Genomic DNA, 24,933 nt, shown 5'->3' on the forward strand with positions numbered 1-24,933 from the left:
ATCCCCGACAATGCTTTTTACAAGTGTCCCCTGCGGCCCGCATGTAACTCTACCTTTCTCTAACTCTCTTTCACTCGCTATCTCATTTTCTCGCTCTTCACTCTACCTCTCGCTTATGTACGCAAATAACTATCCCTGTATACCATCTTGCTCTCCCTTTCTATCACTTTCGCACTCTTAAATAAGTAAAACCCATTTCCATTACAACGCCAATAGCCCTAACTCTAAAAGAAATGTGAGACCTATTGCATTGCAAATGCTTATTTTTATTACGTACTTAATTAATAAACCGCTGTTGTGCTCATCTCTAAATTTGACTTACAGTGCCACTGCGTGGCAGACTATCATAAGTGCCAGTGTTGACAATTACGTGACGGTGCCGAGCACCGGAAACCACTGGGTCAAATTAAGCAATTGTTTGGTCTCAGTATTTGTCAGAACATTTCTGTACGACCTAACCAACTCAGCGGCTACTTGCTGTCTCTAGAAACCCAGCAAACAAACACTGGTGTAAACTAACCAAGTTAGCAAATCTGTCCTGTTTGGATTTTTATTTCTGCTGTAGCAAAGATCAGCAGGCAAGGTTTACTCTAGGAAAGTACACCAAAAAAGAGAAAATCAGATACGAGTACCACAGTGAAAATCAATCAATAACTATAATGTGCATTCAGCATTTATTTTTATTTTTTAAAGAAGACTTTTATTCAGTAGTAGGTTCAAAAGTTTAACAAATGTGAAAACTCTACAGTTGAAACATTTCCACCAAGCAGGTTTTACTGGTGGGATTGTCATTAGGACTCAAGAAACGCATCTGTGTTCAATACAGGTGTGGGTGTCTAGACTGCACAATAGATTCAGGGAGGCCATCAAACTTTAGCAGTTTTGTTCTGCTCACCTTGGTTGGTGTGTGGTGATGTCTGTGGTACTGCATCATACTGTCTGCACACCAGACTTAAGGGGTGTATGCAAATCAAGCAGCATGCATCGTGGCCCCCGATTGCGTAAGGCCCAGAAAGGGTAAAAGGGCGGGTGATGTGTTAATTCTTTAATACACTTGGTAAAATCTGACACCATGGGGATCGGAATTTAATGGGTGCAATAAAAAGAGCTTATTCATGTTTTCCCTGAGCAATGGCGAATAAAGTGGATGCTGGTACTTCCTGCACCAAATTTGCACATATCCCAGTAATTACCACACTGTTTCCCTGGTTAAATTCAAACAGTTGAGGTCTAAAAAAATGTTAGATGGGCTGGAAGCGGTCTTTACTGTTAAAAGCCCTAAAGTCCACAATAATCAAAATTCCAGCCTCTTGCCAAATAGGGGTTTGGTTAGGTTTGAGTATCATATGATCCAGTCATCATTGTTGGGTGGTTCCCAGCAGCAGGGGAACAAATGGGTGCAACCCAAGAACCAGGGAGGCATGCTGGTTGGGCAGACTACCACGACTAGGAGAGGCAGTCTCTGTAGCAACAATGGTTTTCAGTCTGGGCACCTGACTCGAGGGAACCGGTTGATAGCAAATGACTTGGAAGATGGAAGCACAGGAAGGTCAGTCACGTGTCAAGGTTCAGCTATATAAAAGAACATGGAAGCCTCTGCTCATACACAAGCCTCACCCCTGTTCCTCTCCAGAAAAACAAAGACTCGAAGCGCCTATATGGGATACGGCCTGGTTAAAGTGCAGAGGTTCGATATAATCTACACTGTACATAGAGCATTATCCCCCATGTAGCAGCTTCAGAAGCTGGGATCGAGGGGACAGGGAAGATCAGAGCCCGGTATCATCTCTTCCATCTCCTTACAGCCTCACAGTGGAGAAACAGAGATGGCAGCTCCTACACCAGCCTCAGCTCTGCCCCTCCCCAGAGTCCAAAGTATGGAAAAAGCTTGCGTGCGAACGGGGCCTCGTGGAAGGTGTAGAGCAGCTCCTTGGAGTCAGCATTGTACAGGGACAGGCACCTCCCTTCATAGTCCAAATACACCCCCAACTTTCTGGGCTTTTCGCGTACGGACAGATAGGTCACAGGCGAGGTGAGTGCGAGGTACTGATCATTCCACCTTTGCACGGCCCAGATTCCTGTCTCGGGTGACCTTATGAAATACCCCTTCCTGTTTACAGACTCCGCTGCGACTCCTACATGCCATTGTTTCCCCTCTTGCAGGATCTGCACCTCCCAGTAATGTCTGCCTGAGGTGAAACCCTCGCTCCCCAGTGCACAGGGCCAGAAGGTGAATGTTTTGGGGTTCTCTGCAAGGCGCTGGCCTGCTCCTTTATCTTTTGCACGCCGCTGCCCCTCAAACAGGATGAGCCGAGGATGCGCTGTGCCCGGATCCAGAGTCACCATCACTGCAGAAAGAGAGAGACCACATAGTGTTAATACAGTAGTGTAAGCCCTTGCAGATGTAATGCACACAGTCCTTCACCATCACTGCAGAACGAGAGAGACAAATGAGCGTTAAGACATATAGTCCAAGCCACCTGAGACGTAATGCACAAAGGCCAAGAGACACCATCACTGTAGAGAGGAAATCGTAAGGAGTCCAAATAGTCCAAAACAATAAAGTTTTAATATACAGATCTAGACCCTCACCATCCCTATTGAGAAGAGATCAATAATAAGTTATTTCATGCGTACATATAAAAAAGCTGTATATAATTATTCATTTTTATTTAAATTTCCGGTATTTAGACTGTCAACTGGACTGGAAGGCACACCGTAGTAGACGGTATACTACTATAGACACCACGTTGCAGGTTTCAGCAACCTGTATTAAGTAGCATGCAGCACTAAGCTACATTCTACCTTGGACCATAGACTTTACTAAACAGCATGCAGAGAGAGAGTACGCACACAGTACCAGGTTGCCCTAGACAGCATGCTGCAATAGAGAGCACACTATACCACACATTACTAGTGCCCTGGATAAACAAGTACTTGACTACACTTCATAACATGCGGCTCAAGGCAGCCAACTGTACTAAAATGCACAGCACTGCATAACACTCTATGGTAGAACTCATACTGTAGTAGAAAGCATGCTTTACTCGTCAAACCACTGCTCCAGCTAGCATGCTATAGCAGACAGTGTGCTGCACTAGATAACATTCTGTTCTGGATATCACTTTGAATGAGGCAACATGCTGCCCTAGACAACACTATACCAAAATGCACATGCTGTTAGACAGCTCACTGATCAAAGGCACACAATATGAATTGTACAGACTTCTATTTCCCCCTGCTAATACCACCTGTTCAATTGCTGTCAAGCAGAGCCACCTGATGTTCATGGCCATACTATGAGCTGATCATGCAGTCTTTTACTGGAGAAGCACACAGGAGGCAGAACATTGCAACACAGCCGATCGGTCATTTCAGATCACAAATATAACCCAAGACCATAAAGTGGTTCCAGAAAATCTCTTAACACCTTGGCTGCTAAGGGGTTTTCCCCTCCTGCGCTGATTTATTGAATACCCCATTATACATGACGAGTTATCCTTGTCATCAGCACAGGTCAACCAGTGCATCATGACGAGTTACCCTTGTCATTAGCATTGAAGAGGTTAAACCAAAGAAGAAGTTGTACACCAGGCAACTGAGAAAGTTCAAGATTCAGGGTAGTAGTCAGCCCAACTGATATCCTCTTGTGAGAACTATGGAACAAGAACCCTGCTTGAAGTGCTGATGGACGGCTCTAGAAAGATTGTGTCCTGCATGCTGTGGAATATGATGTTGGACTCAACTTTTCATAGGAAATCTTGCCTGCTAGTCGAGTTCAACATCCTAGATACTCTCAAGATCTGGGGCAGCATCTCCGAGATCTAAGCCTTTCCCAGACATGAGGTAACTTAGCTTGTTTGTGCACGTGAAAGAACCCAACATCATCTGTAAGCTTCACTTGAGGCCCAGACAAAGTCATTACCTACACTGTCCGTGGGAGAGCATGCTATGTCCTTGACCCCACATGAACTGCAGGGAAACTGTGTGGGTCCCACAGGGCTTCCTGATGCAACAAGAAGCATTTCAGCCTTTTGGCTTCATCACCATACCAGAGTATATTGAAGAGGTAGGTGGACAAGGCCACTCTGAATAACTAGCCTTGAAGTAATTCTAGAGAAATCGGGGCTAGAATTGAATCTAGAGTCTGTTGTTTCCATTTTTGTTTTGGTTCCTTGAGTTAGTGCCCATGGATCTGTGGTCACACCTGGTGCTAAGCAAATCCAAATGCAACCAGTAGTTCCAAAGCTTACAGGGCCTTTAAAATACCTTGTGCCATGTATGGGCATTCCAGACCCAGCAAAAGTCCCCTATTATTAGTCTCAGAGGTAGTGGACTCCAGTGCACTGTACGAAGACACCAGACACTGCCCACCCCACCCCTAAAGTGAACATTTGAATTTGCAAGGCTTGACTGAGCTCTTTATGGTTTTGGGAGGACTGTGGCCATCACTATTGAGACCGAGAGGCTTCTTAGCTGGTGGACTGAAATCTTGTAAAACAAATGGACACTTTTTTTGTTTAAAGTGTATACATGACTGGGACTGTCAAGTTCTATCTAGTGAGAAACTGAGATTGATCTAATGTCTTCTGCCTACCTGGACCCTTTCTCGGAAAAACACTCTGTTAACTGTCCCCACTGATGTTATCGGTCAAAGATCTGAGTATTAGTTCTATGCCCGCCATGTAGTGAATGGATCATAAACACCTCCAACAATTTTGTCCGCTGACTTTGATTAATAAAAAATAAAGCGATGCATGTGCAGGAACTATAATAGAGTTTGGGGTCAGGTCTTCGGCTAGAAGAAGCAACAGAGTTCTAGTTTTCTTTTATGTTAATATTTAATTAACGGGTATTAAATATTTTTTTTTCTTTGCCGGAATTCCAAGTTGGGCAGATTTTTTACTCTCCCATATAAAATAATGTCGTATGTCATGAAGGGTCCACTTAGTTCCTCTGAATGAGAGGTTTGTGTTTGAAGAGTGTTTGTGTATATTGCAGTATGAGGGTGTTTAGTGATATCTGTAGTACATAAAGTTAGCTGTTTCCCCGCCCTTTAATTTTTCCCTGCACCGCTGTCAACATTCCTCATGGACAGCTTTAGCCATTTTAAGCCAGTGTCGGAATGCATAAAAGCCTCAACGTAGCAGGGTGCTTTCTTTGTGTTCACTTTTCCTTGACCAAGATGGTTTGGGTTAGCCTGTGGAAAGAGAGGGGACCACTCAAACAAAAGAATGTGTCCAAGGGTATGCGACTATCAAACATATCAACTGAGACAGATGGTCTATTCACTCCTTTGCGTGTCCAGCTCTGTCCTTGCCGGTCAAAGATAGCTGACCCTGGCAACTGTCTCTGTGTCCCTAAGGTACCATTATAAGGGCCTGTGTGTGCTATTCCATACCATATTATTCAATTTTTATTAACACTACATTACAATTAATGTCAGCACAGTTGTATTTACCTTTATAACTCTTCATATTCTTTTCGGGTTCCTCAATTTTTGCACGTTTATTATTGTTCACTTTTGCCATAACTTTTTTTATTTCTGGCTCTGGACCTTGAAATTTTACAGCATTACACCTGAAAGAGTAGACAGGTTTCTTGGTATAAATGAATAATCACAATTTGCAAGATGTCTCAAATGTTCTTTTAGTAGAAATAAAATACAGTACTTAAAGGGTCTCCGAGGGTCCAGTACAGTGATATTACTATTCACATACAAAACACAGAACTCCAAAACTCTGAAACACACCAGGTCTAAAATTGGTAAAAAACAGTCATAATTTTTCTAGAACCCTGGAGGAAAAGGCTCGCAATCCCTGATGCCCTAAATTCCACCATCACTGCACTAGGACCCTGTATTCATTTGCACATAAGTCAAGCGCTAAAAGCTAGCCTCAAATAATTTTATACACGCTCACAAATGCATATCATACCATGGCTTTGGTAGGCCATGGGAGTTTATGAAAAACAAGCACATGTGTAGTTATGGCCTGCATTTTTTATTTTTTTTTAACAGTTCACTTGCGGTCATATATGGTAACGTTTTTGAGACTGACAGACCAAATTCAAGATGTTGATACTATCTTGAGAGAATGCTGTCCATCTAACCCAGAGTTCTTCAATCTGTGGGGCGCGCCACCCCAGGGGGGCGCGACACCATCTCAGGGGGGGCGCGCACTCCACCCAGAAATCTTACCTTTGCCTTTTCCTGTCCTGTGTTGCACGTCTTCCCCCATTTGAAATGGAAATGTTTGTTGAGCAGAGCTCCGTTAACAGAGGGTTGTAGGGGGGGGAGGGAGAGGAATTAGATGGGGCCCTTGCTTTGTCATGTTAAGAGCAAACATTAATTTTTAATCGTCCCAGGAGGGGGTTAATTCGGCGCTGAAAGGCTTCAGCTGCAGCCGAAGGCAAAAGTCTCCTCTGATAATATCGGAAGCAATGAGACAGTCCTTTTCCTTTGGTTCGATTTCAGAGAGCAGAGGAGACCTTGCCTTCCACTGCAGCTGAAATGACTGTTACTTTCTTTCAGTTGTAGGAGACATCCTGCCTCCCACTACAGCTGAAGCAGAAAAATACGCAAGAAGATGCACTCCTTCCCTTTTAAATGTTAACGTTGAGTTAATTAGTTTAATTTGAAAGTGCGTGCGATCAGTAACTGTGAATTGCCCCCAATCACAGTGAATACAGAAGTAATCAATGAAGGAGCACTTTCCTTGCACTCCAATTGCAGTCAGTATGCATTGTGAGGGTGGTAACGTTAGGATGAAGCACATTCACTAGTATGAAGGCACGTGATTTAGCAGGTGTTAATAATTATTTAGTTTACGAGAGTGAATATAATTGGTGTCTTGAACTAGAGCTAAGGGTTGCCACAATATGAGGATAATAGCACGAAGAAACTAAGGTGCTGGTTGCAGCGTTTCTCAAGGTAATGTTTCACAAGCAACGTAATAATGCAGTCCGGGGTTGAGTTTTGGGAATAAGGGAAGATAAATGAAGTCAGACAAATTGGGACGAGTCATAGGTTTTTATGTTTACGAGTAGAAGTTATGTCATAAGAGCACGTTTTTCGAGGGGGGAGAAAAGAACTTGATTTAGAGGTTTTGGGTTTCCATTCGGTGCACAGTGGATTACTTGTGTTTGGGACAAGGGGGGATAATAAGGGTATTTCGATTAGGGGGATGGTTTTAGGGAAATTACAGGATTGCGCAGCATTCAGTGAATGTCCATAGATCAGTTGATTGAGTGGTTTCTTTTATTTTATTTTATTTTAGAGACCCCCGACGAAGAGCCACACAGGCTCGAAATGCATTGGGTATATCGAAATGCAATGGGTATGAATATATGTGTCTATTTCATGAAATGATTGACCTCAACGTGGTGTTGTACAAAGCATGGACGGGCATACAGCTCATGAGTATTTGGAATCGTGTGTTTACTATGGATTACCTGGATAAATCGTGATATTGCTGGAACTTTTTCCATATTGGCAGTGGGATAGTTTGGAGTGCAAGGAAAGTGCTCCTTCATTGATTACTCCCACTACAGCTGAAGCATTTCAGCGCTGAATTTAACCCCTTCCTGGGATGGTTAGCTCTTAGCAGAAAAGAGACAGCGTTTCTGTTATAATTACACAGGCAGCCACACAATGCCCCACAGGGCTAAAAGGGCTTCAAGTTACCAAAAGAAAAATGCCAGCCAGCCATGTGTTTAAACAGCCTGCAAATAACTTGTCTTGACATTAAACATGCTTTTAAATAAAGAAGTATTTATTCCTTTGTGATATTACTTTTCTGTCTTTCTTCCCTTTTATTATCAGTCATCATTCAAGCAGCCGTAGAACATAATTAAAAGTCCTTTCTATTTATATGTGCTGTTCGTCGGACAAGTGCTGACAATACAGCTTTAGGTGACTGCTTAGTTTTGTACCGTCTGGGACATCAAAATAATGTGCTGGCAACCCTAATAATAAAACTGGAAGTTTTAGATCAGCACATTTATTTCCTCCACCCTGAACCCTGGTTAATGCCATAATAGCAATAGTTTAACATATCTGAAACCCTACGCTGCCGTCAATAACCTGCTGAGTTACTTCAAGTATCTGGGAATGCACCCTGAATTCAGACAATTCGCTCCTCATTCTCACCCGTCACTTTCACACTTAACCTGCCTTCAAAGCAGCGATCACAATGCACTTACACTGATCCTGACGCACTCACACCATTCACCCACTTACCCTGCACTCACAGTGACCACACTGCACTTATGCCACTCGCTCTGATCTCAAACCAAACTCTTCACTTACCCTGCGGTCACATGAGCACACTGCTCACTCTGCACTCACAGTGATCACCCTGCATTCACTTGCGCTGTTCACCCTGTACCTCACCCTTTAGTCACACGAGCACACTATTCAACCTGCACTCATGTGACACTTCACTCACAAGCCACGCTCACTGCTCAATCTGGAATCTCACTCAAATAAGCCCATCCATACCCATACATTCATTCGTCCCACTCTGCAATTACTTCCGCACCCAAATTCATATGGTCACCTCACTCACCCTGCAGTCACCCCTATTACCCTGGCTCATCGTGCACTCACATGAGTAGTCCTGCCACCCACACAGCACAGAGGGTTAATGTGCCTACTACAAAGAATGTGTACCATGCAGATCAAAGAACTGAATGTGAGCAAACAACGAGTAGTGCTATAAAAAATTAAATGTTTGCCAGAAAGGTGCTATAGAGAGTTGAGGTGCATTGTTGGTGAGTGGTCGTGAGGGAATTCATGGAGAAGGAGGAAATGGAGGAGGGGGCACTAAAATAGACTGTTGCACTGTTTGTGATAAGTGCTAGAGCCAGCTCTGGCTGGAAGTGTTAGCCCCCACCTGACGTTCGGGTCTAGTTGCGCCCCTGTACACAAGTATGGGTATGTCGTGCCCCATCAAGGTTTTTGTCCAGGTATGGCCCATGATATGCGCGTGGCGGTCGATTGTGTAGTATGCCAGGTTCCTGAAATTTATGTTAGGTGGTAGGGGGGCCCAACATCTAAAAATATTCAGCAGGGGGGGGCTCAACCGACAAAAGTTTGAAGACCTCTGATCTAACCTGATATTATGTTAACAAACGTCCTGATATGATAGGGACGAAATGCATTGGCTGATAAATGATCTTTTTTGTACGGAAGTTTATGATTGTTCAAAATATATATCTGTAATTTTTTGCTGCAAACAGTAAAGTGAAGTCTTTTGAAAAAGGATGTTATCAAGATTGCTTACTTGGAAAGTGCAGCTTATGTTTTGATGGGTCAATACTCTCTTTTTGGTATTGATACGTTCGACCCGCTCAGTGCTGGTTTGCGTATGGTGCCTTTGTCAAAGACTTGGGGTTCTGTATCTTGATTCCAGGATTATCTGTGTGTTTGATGAAGGTCTCCAACCAGTAGCCTGTAGGCTACTGTCAATCTCCAGATACCTCCAAGTAGCTCACCTGTGTGCAGCCCGGCTTATTTAATTAGAAAGCTTTTGCTTGGTTGAATTATTATGTATATAAAAAAAATTGAAATTATACAGCACTAATAATAATAGTACCTGTTCATGCGTTTGATTGAACATAAGTAGCTCTCAGTTCAGAAAAGGTTGGAGACCCCCGGATTAGTCCTTTTACAATGTGTGATGCTGTCCTTTCTGTGATTGGATAATGACACTATTTCAGGGCATCGTCCTTTGGTAAAGTATGCTCTCTCGTTTTTACTCTATGGTCTCCCTAAATGTCACACCTCTGACACCTGGACCAAGTTGACAATCCTTAACCTAACAAAGTCATGATCAGAAGACTTAGACCTGGAATTTTACATGACCAGATGGTGACCAACACATTAAGAAGCATGCAATTTCATATCTCATCGGTAAAGCAAACACGTTTTCCTGCCAACTGTATGACAACGTGATCCAAACAGCAGTGTGTGCCCCCAGTGTTGGATTTGAAAATTAGTAAAGGTGTAAATTTGTGTCCCCTGCCCTGTGTGCCCAACCCCAGATATGAATATCTATAATCTTCATTTCTAGATTTTATGTCCCTATTTAATACTAATCTATCATGTATACAAAGGCTTAGGCCTACCCTTGACTTGCGTCAAGGGTGGTCCCAGACATATCCTGAACCTAGAGGGGTACACATATCAAGTCCTCAGTACTTACAGAAGGTTTACCGTCCCCGTCACAGGGTCATGCATGTAGCACAATGCCCTGCACCCGCTTTGCTTGAGCAGTTTTGCAGCAAGCCAGGACCACTGTCCAACACAACTCCAGTGAACCTGTCTGCAAGCGGTAGGCCTACTGCGGACCTTCGCGGCCAGAAGAGCTGGGTGAGACAATTTGGGCTACCAAACCTGGAGAGACTTTGTGCCAAGACAAGAGTAGAGCACTACACCTGCCTAGTGATTATGCCACTGAGTTCCAGTCTGTTAGAGTACACTGGGAGGCACGATTTCCTACAGAGGGCCCCAACTTTAGGCACCCTGTACATGCATTTGTATATCAGGTATCTATCAACTTATTATTTAGTGAGTAGTATTTTGCCCAACTGTAAAATGAAGTACTTGTCTTTTTTCAAAAGGGAAGCACTGGTCTGGACAATCATGTTCTTGTGCTGCTGAGTGCATGGTTGAGTGCTGAGTCTGTGTTTAACAACACATTAACCTCCCTGAGATGCCTGTGGCTGCTCACCATTGCTACTGCTATAAAAAAAAAGCAAGTCCAAAATGACCTTCAAACTCCCTGGTCCGTCCAAAATAAGTGAGCATTTATCAGAGTACGCTTTGGTCTATGGTCAGGTTTGTGCCATCTTCCACCTTGGAAGACAACTGAAGGCAATATGATATGTATGATATGTAGGTTGTGTAAAGGGGGACAAGAAGATATTTTGCACTTCATGTGTCTGTGTCCTGCAATAGAAGCAGAAAGGAAAGTAATCCTCAGGCGGTTATTTAATGCTCGAGGCATAAGAACTTGTAGACAAGCAATAATGGCATGTCTAAACCCGAACGATCTATTAATGAATGCTGCTTTTGTAAAAAATTTTAACTGATTGCGAAAGGCCTTAAGGAAAATTTTATGTAGATTTCTTCTTTTAAAAAGATCAGCACTATTATCTGTATGAAGTTCTTAAATTTGTATTAATGAAGATATTTTAATGTGTACTTCTTTGTAAGATTTTAATTATTCAAAAAATAAATTAAACTTGAACTTGAAACTACTGCTGAGAATAGTGTGAAAAAGGTGGTACTTGGCCCAGTTTGCACAGCCAAAGTAGGACAGGCCCCAGGAAAACAGTGGCAAAGGACCCCAGCCCCCATGGCTGTGGCCCAGAAGCTCATTCCTGCCCCTTGCTAAACAACCTGATTCCACCCCCCCTTCACCAAGGCTATATGTCCAACAATGACTCTCTCAAAATCAGAGAGTAAAAACATATATCCTGTCTAACTCCTCTTTTCTCTCAACATCGAGGATCTCTACTTTGAAGTACAGTTTGGGCTTGGGCTTGTTTGTGTCCCTCGAGTTTGGAGAGCGAGGGCAGGGGGACGTTAGTTTGGCCTTTTAGCGGCTAAACTTTGGAACTTTCTCCCAGCGCACATTAGAGGTATTCCCAATCTCTTGATGTTTCACAAGACCATAAAAACCTGGCTGTTTCCATTATCTGATGTTTAGGCGCTAGGAGGACTCTCTGTTTTTCTCTGGTTTCTGGTTGCGCTGGGACGCCTCGTTGCTGAGGCAGCCATGCGCACTACAAATCCTAAATAAATAAATAAGTTTGGACTTCAAGGATACTTCCTGGGCCCATATTAGAAGTGATCTGTTAAATGTAATAGACCCCCCTGCCCACAGTTACTGATAGCAGAGGTACCGATAACTTAGGGAGTGGAGAAATTCAACACAGTAAAAGGAGGAACCAGAGGGTGCACTAAGAAACCAGAATCTGATTCCTTGGTAATTCTTCACAAGGAAATTTCTGAAGAAAAAAATGTCTGGGTGAAAGTAAAGAGGTCTGCGGTGTTCCTGCGGATCTTATCATTCAGATGGGACTGGTAAATCTAGTTACCAGTGCCATCGGAATTAAGAGACCACTCACAATGAAACGAGGCCCTAGAAATCAAAGGTCCTCCTTAATAGAGCATCTTCCAGGTGTCAAAAACCTCTGCAGAGATACGAATTTGGCACAAAAGAATTTCACCAAGAGACCATTTCAGCTATCTAAGGGAAAGTTCTACAGATACAGGTAGGACTAAAACCTCTTGGTGATTCTGTTTTTAATAGTGCATTGAAAGATGTCTCTCTAAGAAAGGATTTGCATCCTAGCCCGGCAATGACTGTAGAGATGTCATATGGGTACGAAAGGTAGAATCAGTCTGTGAGCTCTGATCGTGAGATTCCTAGCACCCAGGATAGTTAAAGCGCATGGAGTCAAGTCTCCGTTGCAGGCTCTTGGCAGCTACAACTATAAAAATATAGTGTGGCTCTGCAGCGCCAACCCCACCATATACTGCTCTCTGGGTGCGCCCCTCTCTCCCCGATCGGCGCCCACGAGCAGGAAAGGGAAGGACTTCTTTGCTGCTCAGTGGACACCAGTAAAACCAATCCTGGAGCGGCTCTCATGCTGACAGCAGCTCTAGATTTGGTGGGAGCAGGCTATCCCAGCGCTCATTTTGAGGCTGGGAGACTGTGCCAGCAGTCCAGGGGATTGCTGGATGCACACTGCGCATATCGGGCTGGCCGTAGCAATAGAGCCTGCCACCCCGACATGCGCACTGCAGGGGCAGCTGTAATCCTTCAATTCCAGATTCCGCCCGGCCCCTGCCTTCGCACTGCAGCGTTTAAGTAAACGGCATGGTCATGCCACTTTACTTATTTGTGTGTGCCTGCTCTTCCGCTCAAACAGAGAAGCCACCTGGTACAGGTCCATGGAGTGAAAGCTCTGCTCCTACAGTCCTGTAGGGCGACCCATGGCCTCAGAAATAGCAAGGTTCTCTCAAAGATCATCACAAAGAGAAAGAATGAAGGCTTAGCAGAAGTGTGAATATGTAGACAATCTGGCATAGAGTTTGATTACATTTATACCTAACCTAATAAACAGGTAAAAACTAATATTTTTATACTAGCCACATTTTAATAAATGTGTTAACGGATGTGTGTGTTCCATTTTTGTCAGCATCTACCTTTACACTCTCAATTATACCATGCTTATTATCTGAGGAAAGAACTTTGGTCACTGTGCCAAGAAGCAATGTGCAGAGATAACATTCCAGACACCTTTATTCTGCCAGTACTTACAACAAGTAGTGACTTAGAGAGGAATGAACCCCCTGGGCAGTGCAGTTCCCTACAGGGTCTTAAACACTCCTGCTGTACTGAAATCTCTGGAGACCAGTACCTTGGAATCTTTGCAGCGCTAAATCTTGGCATCTCCGATACCCTTCACCTTGGAAGTCAGCATTCTTAAATCTCTGGAGCTTGATAACATGGAATTTCTGCAGGCAAGCATTTTGTAAGCTCTGTTGTCCTGCACCAAGGAATCCGTTAAGCCCTACTGCTTGGAATCTCTAGTGCTCAACACACAGGGATCTTTGTAATTATGCATCTTTGAATCTCAGGAGCCCTGCTCCTAGGAATATTCGATGATCAGCAGCTTGGAAGTTTTAGAGCACTGTATTTTGGAATCTCTGAAGGCCATCACCATGGAATCTTTGAAACTAGACTCCTTAGAGTCTCTGGGCTCTACATCTAGGAAAGCAAGAAGCATTGCACCTTGGTAACTCTGGAGCTCAGCACCTTGAAATCTCTGTAGGCCAGTGTCTTGGAGTCACTAGAATCTTGTACCATGGAATCTCTGAGGCTTTTCATCTTCAATTGCACCTTGGAACCTCTGGAGCCCTGCACCTTGGAACCTCCGATGGCCAGCACCATTAAATGCCTGGGGTGCCGCACATTGGACTCTCTAAAGGCCAACACCATGAAACCTTTTGAGCACTGCACATTGAAACCTCCAAGACCTACATTTTAAAATCTCTGCTACCCTGCACCCTTGGGCTCTGCACCTTGGCATCTTTGAAATTTTGAATCCCTCTAGTCCTGCACCAGGGAATCTCTGCTGCCCAGTTCCTAAGCAGCGCTGAAGGCCAGGTTCCCGAACTTTGAAATTCTACATCGGAGACTGCACCTTGGAATTTCCAGCACCCAGCACCTTAGATATGCACTCTAGTGCTGTTCCTCTCTCCTTTGATTAGATCGCGTGTTATGTCACTGTGATTAATGATGGCAATTTCTCTACAAAAGGAGGGAGCTCACTAAAGATTGTGAACAGTTGTCTGTAGTAGACATGGTTTTTGAGAACTTCATGACATTTCTAAGCACTATGTGGATGCACATTGGCCAGCAGAGAGTCCAGGAAGTCTTAAAAGAATTTTTGGAGTACTCTGCGTTTTTGGAGTAACTCAATTAGTTTTTTGTTGGATAAGTGGGAATTTTCCTACCACTTCTGTAGATTTTCCAATGATTCAAGCAATTTTTCAGAGGACTTTGCGGTTTTTCTGATTACACAAGATAATTTTCCGTGGATCCTTCAGAGCGCTATTTGAAGACGAGAGACTTGTGTGAGGACTCCCTGGAGTTTTCAGAATGCTCAAAGAAGGTTGCTTAGTGTGTGAGGATGTTTGTAGGTTTCAGAGGAGGGACTCAGTATTGTTTCGAGTTAGGTTTCTGAAGACCTGAGATAAACATACAGTTATACTATAAGGCACACTCAGGATATTTCATTTGCTGCACAGTGGATTTGTATGAGCTCTGCATGGAACTGTCCATAGTGCACCCAAGCCTGAATATTAAACACTAACATTAGGAAAATAATCAGCCATACCTGCTCAGGGTGCTTTTGATGTCCTGCAAAACAAGGGGAACAAAAACAGGAAGTCAGTTTCCACAGAGGATGTTAAATCCTAGAAGCAGTTAACTGTAAAAGAGTGTGAAACCCGAGCTTCATTAAATGTGTGGCAGTCCAGCCTGAGGATATTTTGGGGGGCTCATGCCACCTCCGCTTACAGTGCCTGTGATGTTGTGAATGGGGATACCGGACACACGCACTTTGATATTTTTAAAGGAGGTTATAGGCCACAAGACTGACTGTAGTAATCTGAACAGCGTCACAAGGCAATCACAGTCTCTGATTAAGTTCCATATACCCATCTCTTGACTCGATTTACCACCTCACATGCCACTTTCCTGCCTTTGTTGCGTGCAAGGCTCTCTATGCAAAATGTGCCCAGATAATGTGAATAAGTAATCAGCATGCACAGTGCTTGTCTGTTGGGTGTGTTGGACTCTCAGCATCCAAGGGGTCACTGCAAATTTAAAGAAGTGGGATTAGGACTGCGCACACGGGAGGTGTACCAATGATCAGGTTGTAGCGTGCTTCTGCGGTGTCACCCTCTGGTCAGGGGGTGTGAAGTAAACAGAAAGGCAAGCGTCACCTATATAGGGGACGTCCCCCTGAGCACTGCAATAGTCCACAAAATAATTATGTAAAAATAATAATGCACACACATGTCAATCAATAATTTGAATCCCAAGTTGCAAAGTTGCAATGTTATATTATGCATTAGTCATTGATATTCCATTATTCATATCAATCCTCCCACTTAAAATAACTGATATAGGGTGAAGTTGAGAAGTTCCATGAGAAACAATTGAAAGTTGGAATCCAAGTCAGAATTTAGTAACGGGTTTTTTATTGCTGCTATGCCTAGGTCGTGTGGTATTGAAGTAGATAATGATTCGACATCTATTGTACAAACCAAAATTCTTCATAGTTTTTGATCTGGATTTGACTCAGTCTGAAAACGCAGTTTCACCATCAATGACTCCACTGTACTCGTTTTGTGCACTCATTACTATGTATCTGTATTCATGCTATACCAATGCTGGTCGTATTTTGTTTTTCAATTGTATCCTTGCTGGTTATTTTAGATCATTTGGCCTCTGACGAAGGGTTTTCATAGACCGAAATGCATTGGGATTCTAAAATGCTTACCATGATCTTCTGATGATTTTCGTCATATGAACATATATGGAATTGATATGAATAATGGAATATCAATGACTTATGCATATTAAAACATTGCAACTTGGGATTCAAAATTATTGATTGACACAAGTGTGTGCATTATTATTTTTACATCCATTTTTTTGGACTCTGGCAGTGCTCAGGGGGACATCCCCTATTTAGGTGACACTTGCCTTTCTGTCACTGCAAATTAGCCAACTCTGGAAATCAAACAAGTTTTCCTCATGCATGTAAAGCTGCTTCCAGCACATTGCTTACTTATTTATTTAGTAAGCGGTGTCTTACCTTCAATAGGTCCCAAACTGACTCCTTGCACTTCTTCTCTATCTCGGTTATCAGGACATTGAGAGAGTTAATTTGATTGGATAGTTTGGTGATATTTGCATTTTCTACTTTGGCTATGGTCTTCTCCATCTCTTCAAGTCTCCCCTGTATTGTCTTTTCCTTTTCTTTGAGAAGCTGACGCAGCTGTCCAACCTCAGATGCAATTTTTTTCTTCTCGTCTCTTAAAATGTTCTGTCAGTAGAAAAAATTGTAAGATATTGCTTCAAACTTTCACGGTCTTCCTTAGGGTGCAGGAGGTTCTATCAGAGGGCAAAAATGTAGGAGAAGAAGCTTTTCTTCAGTTCTAAATTTCAGACTCCTATTACTCCTTCTACCATCTCACACAGGGCCGGACTAGGAACCACAACCGTCCCTGGCAAAGTGCTCGGCCGGGCCCCCTCCCCACTGGGGGGGCATTGGAGGTGCCGCCGAGCTCTTCGCTGGGGGCGGTTTTCGGCCGATTTTGGTACAGGGTCGATTTTGCAGCTATGCTGCAAAAACGGCCCCCAGGGGCCCAAAACCGGCTCCCACCCATGCGGTGCACCGGGGGATTGCCCGGTGCCCGCTATGGCCAGTCCGGCCCTGATCTCACACTCCCTCCCCCACTGGTTGTCAAGTGGGCACTTAGGAGTGAGAATCTGTGTTCTCTGTCAGTTTGTGGCCTGGCCAGGCATATGTCAAGGAGAATATAGTGGTGTGGTTGTTGGTTTGAGCTGTGAATGAATCGGCTCAAGCAGAAGGTGGAATCAAAATAAATAAGGTACACCAAGGCTGGGGGTGATGAAGTAGATGCCTCACTCTAAAGGGGCAAAATGGGAGAGCATTACAGAATTCCTCAATAAATGAGATGTTGAAATAAGGAATGTCAAAGGAGTGGTGCTCGAACTGCAGAGCATCTTCCTCCCAGAGACTTCAGTATTCTTTAAGGAGGAGAGGTGATTAGTTTCATGTTTGAAGATGAAGGTGCTTCAGGGTCTTGTGGTAGGGGAACAGAATTGAGATGTATTGGGAGAGCCTCGGTGTGCTTGTATTTTTCTCAGGTATACAATGAAAAGTTAATAGTTAGGGGGGAATGAAATAATTAAGCATGAGAGAAAAAAAAATAGATGTGGGAGATAAAGAAGTAGGAAGTCTCAAAAGTCACACACAAAATCCAAAGGAAAAAATATTAATCTTGAGGCGAGTAGTGGATGACCACGCTCAACCGATCAAAAAGGAGGGTACAACTTCAGTGCAACAGTCACAAGACAAATAATAGTGTGCAAGCATCACATCGGGAGCAGAGAATTTAAATTGAGAAGAAAGCCATCCAGTCATAACCAAGATACAGACCAAAGGTCCAATCTAAGTAATGTTAAATAATTGATTAACATGCTGTAATGACAGCAGTTGATGCTTTCTGTACCAAGACCATAAAAAAGTTATTTTAATAAAAACGACAACTTTCGACTTGCAGACACCCATATAAATCACGCTGCAGAAATCAAAATAAATAAATGACATATGACCATTTTAAATTAATCATACATATTTAGACACTCATACGAATAACATTTTAAATATGAAAACATACCAGATGCACATACTCTAGACACACTCAAAGACAAATAACATATTGCATGCCTCAAACACACAGAGGTAACTGATGTCTGGCTACAGGAAATTGCATACCAGTAGGGGAAGAAGCGAGAGTACAGAGTGTGAGCTGCATTTGTTCTTCAGCCCGTGATTAGTTCAGGTACCGTATTTTCCGGCGTATAAGACGACCCGGCGTATAAGACGACCCCCTACTTTTCTTGATAGAATGTAGGTTTAGTGCTGTACTCGCCGTATAAGACTACCCCCACTTCCAACGCAGTCCTGCATAGCCATTTGGAGAATTGTGCATAAGATTTGCACCCAAAGCATTCTTTCTGATATTTGGTTTACGGTACTTGATATCCTTTCTTTGGCATTTCATCCAAAATCAATTCAAAATGTAATGTGAATGCTGTCATATTGGATCATAGAATGTCCTCACCAGATGTGCCCCCCACTTCCCTGTGTTGTACATTGCCATTATCCATACTATTATTGTTAGATTACCGGTACCGTAACTGTAATTTATTTCCCTCTTTCAGATCCGCTTTCAGTGGGTTTGCTTTTGATACTTCCACAGTGCCCCCATCGCCTACGTAACGTTAGTTCTTGTGTTTGAGTGCCCTCCATTTATTGCAGTATTATACCGTACCTCTACTTGCACACATGTCACTTTTTCCTCCTGTAATGCACCATTTCCTATTGAGAAGCGGTCTGACACCTTCGGGTGAAGTCCGCGCTATGTAAAAACGCATGAAAACATACTCTCAAATTTCACACCCGGCGTATAAGACGACCCCCGACTTTCCAGAACATTTTAAGGGGTTAAAAAGTCGTCTTATACGCCGGAAAATACGGTATGTATTTTCCTCAGGTATACAATTAAAAGTTAATAGTTACACACAGCGTACGCAGTGATCTCGGTCTATGCTATTCAGAACTACATGTGGCAGACTGATGCCTAAAATAACTATTCAGTTCTTTTTTGAGTCATAAGTATATTTACCAACTCACACAAGGGGGTGGAGTGCCGTGCTCCTATTACTATGCATACATCTCTGCACCGAGTTGCAGATTCATGTCAAAGCTAAGATTTACACCTTGGTATAGGTGTAAACCAATGAGAAATCTCTGTAAATATACGTTTGTGAATTGGGCCATTTTTAAGAAATGAGTGACAATGCTGCGGAGTCTGATGGAGGCCACTGAAAACAGGTCTTTAACTGCATCAAACACTTCAGAATAATTGAGAGCAATGAGGAAGGTACTGACATTTAGGACCATCAGTAATTGCAGGTCTGTCTCCACTGACCACAGCTACCAGGATATTAATTCCTTAGACGATATCCCCATCTCTTATAAAACATTTAAGGATACTGGCGCGACCCTTGAATGGGAGAATTGGGTCCTCATGTTTGGATTCGCCACACTAGTAAAGTTGGGCTGAACCCATGAAAATGTCCTACTAGGGCACCGTTTACTGCTTTAGCATTTCCTCTTGCGATATCCAATAGCCTTGTTGGGCTGTCTCAAACATTCTGTAGCATATGTTTAGATTTCTTTGGTGGACTGTCTTTCTAATGGGACATTAAAGTCATTTAAGGATTCCTAGTTTACCTGCTTCCCTTTTAATAGATATCTTTATACATCTGTGGAGGTCCTTTCCACACTTTTCTATCAGATGCTTTGTTTCAGGCGAGTTATTCTTTGTAGCATATTAAGACAGATTTACTAGTCTCCTGTTCAAGGGTTAGATAGCCATATTTGGCTTGTGGTATTGCTGTGGAAAGGCCCGTAGCCTCTGAAGTATCTTCTTCCTATCTCCCGCCAAAGCTCTCCCCGCTGTTTTGGGTGAGGGTCCCTTCTTAAGCGAGGATCTTTGCTCCATGTAGAATAATGATTTTTGATAGAGGAAAAGCATATCCGTTAGAAAGTCATCCACCAGCAAAAATTATTGCTTGGATACATTTGAAAGGATGAAGAAAAGATCATGTAGTCCATGTTCCCTTGATGTGAGCAGTAACTTGAATTGAGAGGATATGGGACAAGCAGATAAGAGCTCCAAATGAGGGGAAGAACAGGGCATTGAGGCTAGTGATGGTCATCATGTCCCTTAAACTTAAAGCAAAACTCCACCGGTCATGGCTTAGCTGTATCACGTGATGGTCCTGTAACCGTCACAAGAGGAAATTGATGAAAGAACATCAGGCGTTGCCCAGCCAAGATTCAGAATGAACATCGATAGTGTGAGCCGGGTGCAACTTAATACTGCACCTTTACACATCTCTTATCACCAGACAATGTGGGTACACTAAGAATAATGCCTAATAACTGGTCTAAGATCAGCCAGTGTTTCACACACACCTCATTGTGATTTTTTTTTGGTGGGACTGACTTTTGAAATTGAATGACAAATGGGTCGTTCAACAACACTGGGTTTGCTTTCAGTTCATCCACTTACTCCCATTCCCTAAGGGCTAAGACAACCAACAAAAATTCTACATATATTAAATACAATTTTCTTCTCCATCTTCTCTCTTCCTTCGTTTCCCCAAGCTTCAAGGTGGATTCCGGTTAATTTTTAAGTCTAGCCTCCTTTTTAGGTCTCGGCTAGCGTAGATGTTATGTCTCCAGAGTAGCGAGGTTTAAACCCACCTCTCTTCTCCATTGGCTGGCTCCCTAAACGGTGGCCAGCCATTGGAGAAGAGGTCTCTGTGACATCATTGTCTCGCTGTAAGCCCCGTTCTTTTCGGATTGAGGGGCGTGTTTTTTTCGTTTTTTTCTCTCCTCGAAAAATATGCCCCTCAATCCGAAAAGGACGGGGCTTACAGAGCACGGCGAGCGCTTATATCAGAGCTGACGTGCTTCCAGCGTAGGCTTGTTTTTTGTGCTCCAGGCCAGGTGAGGCAAGTTTGCTCCAGCGTCTCTTGGCGCTCTGTTCCCTGCTGCACGGTGCCGGCTGATGTGAGGAGTCCACATGGCTGATGTGACGTTCTTCCTGCAGTTTCAGCATTCTCCCCTACGTGCATAACTGCTGCTAGGCTTGAGGTCTGCAGTGCTTGCCTCCGGCCAGCTACGTCGGCATATCCTGGTTCCCTGGGAGTCAGGCTCTCCTGGGTGCTTCCTGTCACTTCTGCCAGCCTTTAGTGGAAGGGACGGCGGCTTGGCTGGGTTCGGTGCTGGTCGTTTCCGCCGGCTGGAGGTTTGCTGTGCTTTTTCTCCAGCCGGTTTGGGTGTTTCGGAAGGGTTTTTTGCTCCCAGGCCGGAGGTCGGTGGTGCCTTGCTCTGGTCAGGGTGGGCGAGACATGCGGCCAGTGCTGGTGTTCGGTTGGCCAGGAGTTTGCTGGACATTTCTCCGGCCGGTGGTTGTTTGTGTTGGGTGGCTGGAGGGGCCTCCAGTTTCCTCTTGCTTGACCTGCTCTCTGCAGTTGTACAGGGTCAGCCCTCTTATTTATTTGCTGCCTGGGTTTACCTGGTGCTGTCGGCTCCCCACGGAGCATGGCTTCTCCTCGGCTTTGCTGTGCGTGCGGTCCTGGTGAGTGTTTGTCATGCTCTATGGGTTCCCTTCTTGCCCTGCTCCCGCCTCTTTGTTTGTGCTGGTGTTGCAGGGGGCGGATGCTGGTTTTGGCACTCTCCTAGCGTGTTGAGTTCCGGTTGGGTTGCATGGGGTGGTTGCCTCTCTCCTTTTTGTTGTGTGGCCTGGGGTGCGGTCTTATTTTTTGTGTGGCCCATGTGGTAGACTATGCCTGTTTGCGGTGAAATGGTTTTTGCTGGTTTGGTTCTCCTGCCCGGGGGTCTGCTGTGCCTTTCTCCAGTGGTGCACTAGGGCCGGTTTCTCTCTCCGTGGTGCTCAGGGGGTGTTGGTGGCTGCCTCTGGCTGTTTCCCTCTGGTATACCTTTGTGAAGTGCGTTGGCTGGCCATCACAATTCTACGTTACATTGGAAAGGGACGTCTATCCTGCATCTGTTAAAACCTGTAATGTCCTTTGCATGCCAGTGGTAAGTCGTGCCCTTGAGCATGAAGTTCACCTTAGTAACGAAAAATGCAGGGTTTGTTAACTTTCAATCCAGGTCCTTAAGTGCACCCAGGCAGGCTCCTGATTTCTATTTTCAAACATTTGACAACAGTTTGTTACTAATTTGGCTAGTTCTGATGTGGCCACCTGGATGTGTAACCACTTCTTATCTCTGTTGCTTCCCCTATTTAATGGTAGTTTTTTAGCGATACCTGAAGGATGAAAGACCGAGTCAAGTGTTTAACTCGCTGAGACATCTTGCTACACAATACTTATGGTTGAAGGAACAATGCCATGTCAACCCCTCATTTTATATTCTTCAACTATAGAAGCTAATCCATCTTGCACCTACTTTGCCGTTGCCCAGAATTCATGTTAGCACGCAAACTATCCTTAAACCAATGTTTCAGTAAAAAAAAAAAAAAAAATGGATATTTTTCAGAGGGTTTAATACCTGCATTCCATCTGAGATAGTTCAGTTTGGCAAAGTTATTTATGAGCATCATATTGAATAGATTTAAATCTTTTAATAAACATTAATTTAGCTAAACATCAACATATTTATCCATCTGAAGCAGAAGCCAGAAGAGGAAGTGCACTTTCATAGAGACTGTTAACATTTGAATATTCCATAAATATCCATTCCTGAATATTCAATGGCAAACCAGTTTATGAATTGAAACGCAGTGATCTCAAACAAGACCTTAGTTTAAGAGACCATGGTTCAAGTTTTATTTTAATGGGCCGTGGATTGCCTCCTTGGTCGTCACCTACCCAGTTGGTCTTTAGACAGACTTCTTTTCGTCTCTCCTTATTGTCTCTTCCTTAGCTCCTATCCCCTCTCTCCTGAATCTCTCCCCTTGCCTATCCCCCTGTCCTTTGTGCCATTTCACTAAGCACTCCTTCTCCCCTTGTTGGGTAAAGATCCAATATTTATACTCTGGAGTCTCAGCGTACCCGCTGAGTGAGTCCACTGCGCCAAGCGAGCCACTCTCACTTGAGGTATGGTATGGCACCCCTTGCCAAAGCACTCCCTCTACCCTTTTTGGGGAAGGATCCAGTATGTAGGCCTTGGAGTCTCAGAGATCCCTCTGAGAGAGTCCACTGCGTAAAGGGAGCCTCTCGCAACAGATATAGGGAAGTGATACCACTTCCCCTGGGATCACAGCTTACTGGACTTTGGACGTTGCCTTGACTCGTCTACCGGTTTGTGGTCCCGTCACCCTTCCCCTCCTCTTCCCATGCTGTGTCTCTCACCCTACCCTCCTCTTTCCCGCCTTCATTATCTGTCAACTTCCCCTGCTCCAACCCCCCTCCCCTGAATCTTTAATCTTGCCTGCTTTTCCGCCTACGTATTTGTGCTTATTGTTTATCTCGACCTTACAAGTAACTATGTTGCCATGCTCTAAGAACTATGTAACCTTTGTAACAATGTAACCTGTAACTATGATCTGATGCTCATGTAAAGCGCTCTGATATCTCCGGGTCTAGCCAGCGCTATATAAAACTTTTTAAATAAATAAACTATGATTTTTCGTAGCCTCTATTTTTTAGTTTCATGGGATTCTTTGCTCTGTGTGTGGGGGGCTCTGTGTGTGTGTGTGTGGGGGGGCTCTGTGTGTGTTGGGGGGGCTTTGTGTGTGGGGGGGCTGTGTGTGTGTGTGTGTGGGGGGGGGTCTTGTGTGTGTAGATCTGTGGGGGGGCGGGGGGGCTCTGTGTGTGGGGGTGCTCCGTGTGTGTGGGGCTCTCTGTGTGTGGGGGTGCTGTGTGGGGGGGCTCCGTGTGTGTGTGGGGGGGCTCCGTGTGTGTGGGGGGGGGGGCTCTGTGTGTGTGCGTGGCTCTCTGTGGGTGGGTGTGTGTGGATGCAAATGCAATAGGTCTCGCATTTGCGAGAGATTAGGCTATTGACATTGTAAATGACAATGCCATTTATTTATCTGTTTTCAAAACCAACACATACATAAAAATGTTGTCAATTACAATGCCAATAGCTCCAACTTTGGCAAAGGCGAGACCGTTGCATTGTAAATGCTTGTTACCTATTGTGATTATAAAATGTCAGAGAAATTCGGTTTATTGCTAGTTTCTGGGAAAGATCAGGGAGTATCTTGGAACCAACATCCCAGGACAGTGACTCTGAAATCATATTTACTTGCAGAGATCATGGCCCAAAAAGTAAGTGACCTATTAGCTTTGCACGTTTCAAAACTTGATAGGTATATACAGCCTCATGCAGGCATACATACATACATAGAAGCACAGACACACAGAAATCAAGGCTACCACTCACCTTCATTGTTTTATATTGTTCCTCTTCCTTGAGTTTAGAAATATATTCTGTCTCCTTCTTTAGAGAACATAGCCAGTCCTGAAGCTTTCCCTGCGGTGGGCAAAGTACACAAGAGCTTACTGTAGACCTGTAGAGTAAGGTATTTTAAGCAATAAAGCAATAGTAATCAACCACTACAGAGCTGACGTGCATATTCTAAGAGCAAGAACCCACATATCCAGGTTGTAATTTTCAGCCACATGTATCCATTTTCTTATGTTTTAACAATATCTCTTGGGGTAGAGATATGTCTGTCAAACTTTAGAAACTAATAAAACATATTTCAACTTCGAGCGCTTGTGTTCTGCATACCAGGGGGGGTATGTGGGGGCCTAGGAAACATACTTAATTTATCTAAGCCTTTTTACAAATGAAAACAAGCATTTGCAATGCAATAGGTCTCTCATTTACGTGAGTTTAAGTTATTGGCATTGTAAATAACAATGTGTTTTATTTATGTTTCAAAAACCAAAACATGAATAAAAGGCATTGTCATTTGCAATGCCAAAATCTCAAACTTGCGTAAATGCGAGACCTGTTGCATTGCAAATGCTTGTTCAATATTAT

General features: G+C 43.8%; 1 protein-coding gene across 2 annotated transcripts in view; it reads right to left on the minus strand.

The window, feature by feature from the left end:
• Positions 1–650: 650 nt before the first annotated feature.
• LOC147748532 (E3 ubiquitin-protein ligase TRIM39-like) overlaps positions 651–24,933 on the minus strand; it is a 38,413-nt gene continuing 14,130 nt past the window's right edge. Inside the window, exons 2-6 of one of the 2 annotated variants that reach the window (XM_086962902.1) lie at positions 24,328–24,417; positions 16,405–16,635; positions 14,917–14,939; positions 5,462–5,580; positions 651–2,348 (exon numbers count right to left, since the gene is read on the minus strand). In XM_086962902.1, the coding sequence (XP_086819028.1) occupies positions 1,837–2,348; positions 5,462–5,580; positions 14,917–14,939; positions 16,405–16,635; positions 24,328–24,417 (975 nt within the window). In that variant the 3' untranslated portion in view covers positions 651–1,836. The remainder of the gene's footprint in view (positions 2,349–5,461; positions 5,581–14,916; positions 14,940–16,404; positions 16,636–24,327; positions 24,418–24,933) is intronic. The other variant, XM_086962908.1, reaches the window with a different exon arrangement.

This window comes from Lissotriton vulgaris, chromosome 1_1 (assembly GCF_964263255.1).
Source record: "Lissotriton vulgaris chromosome 1_1, aLisVul1.2, whole genome shotgun sequence".
NCBI lineage: Eukaryota > Metazoa > Chordata > Amphibia > Caudata > Salamandridae > Lissotriton > Lissotriton vulgaris.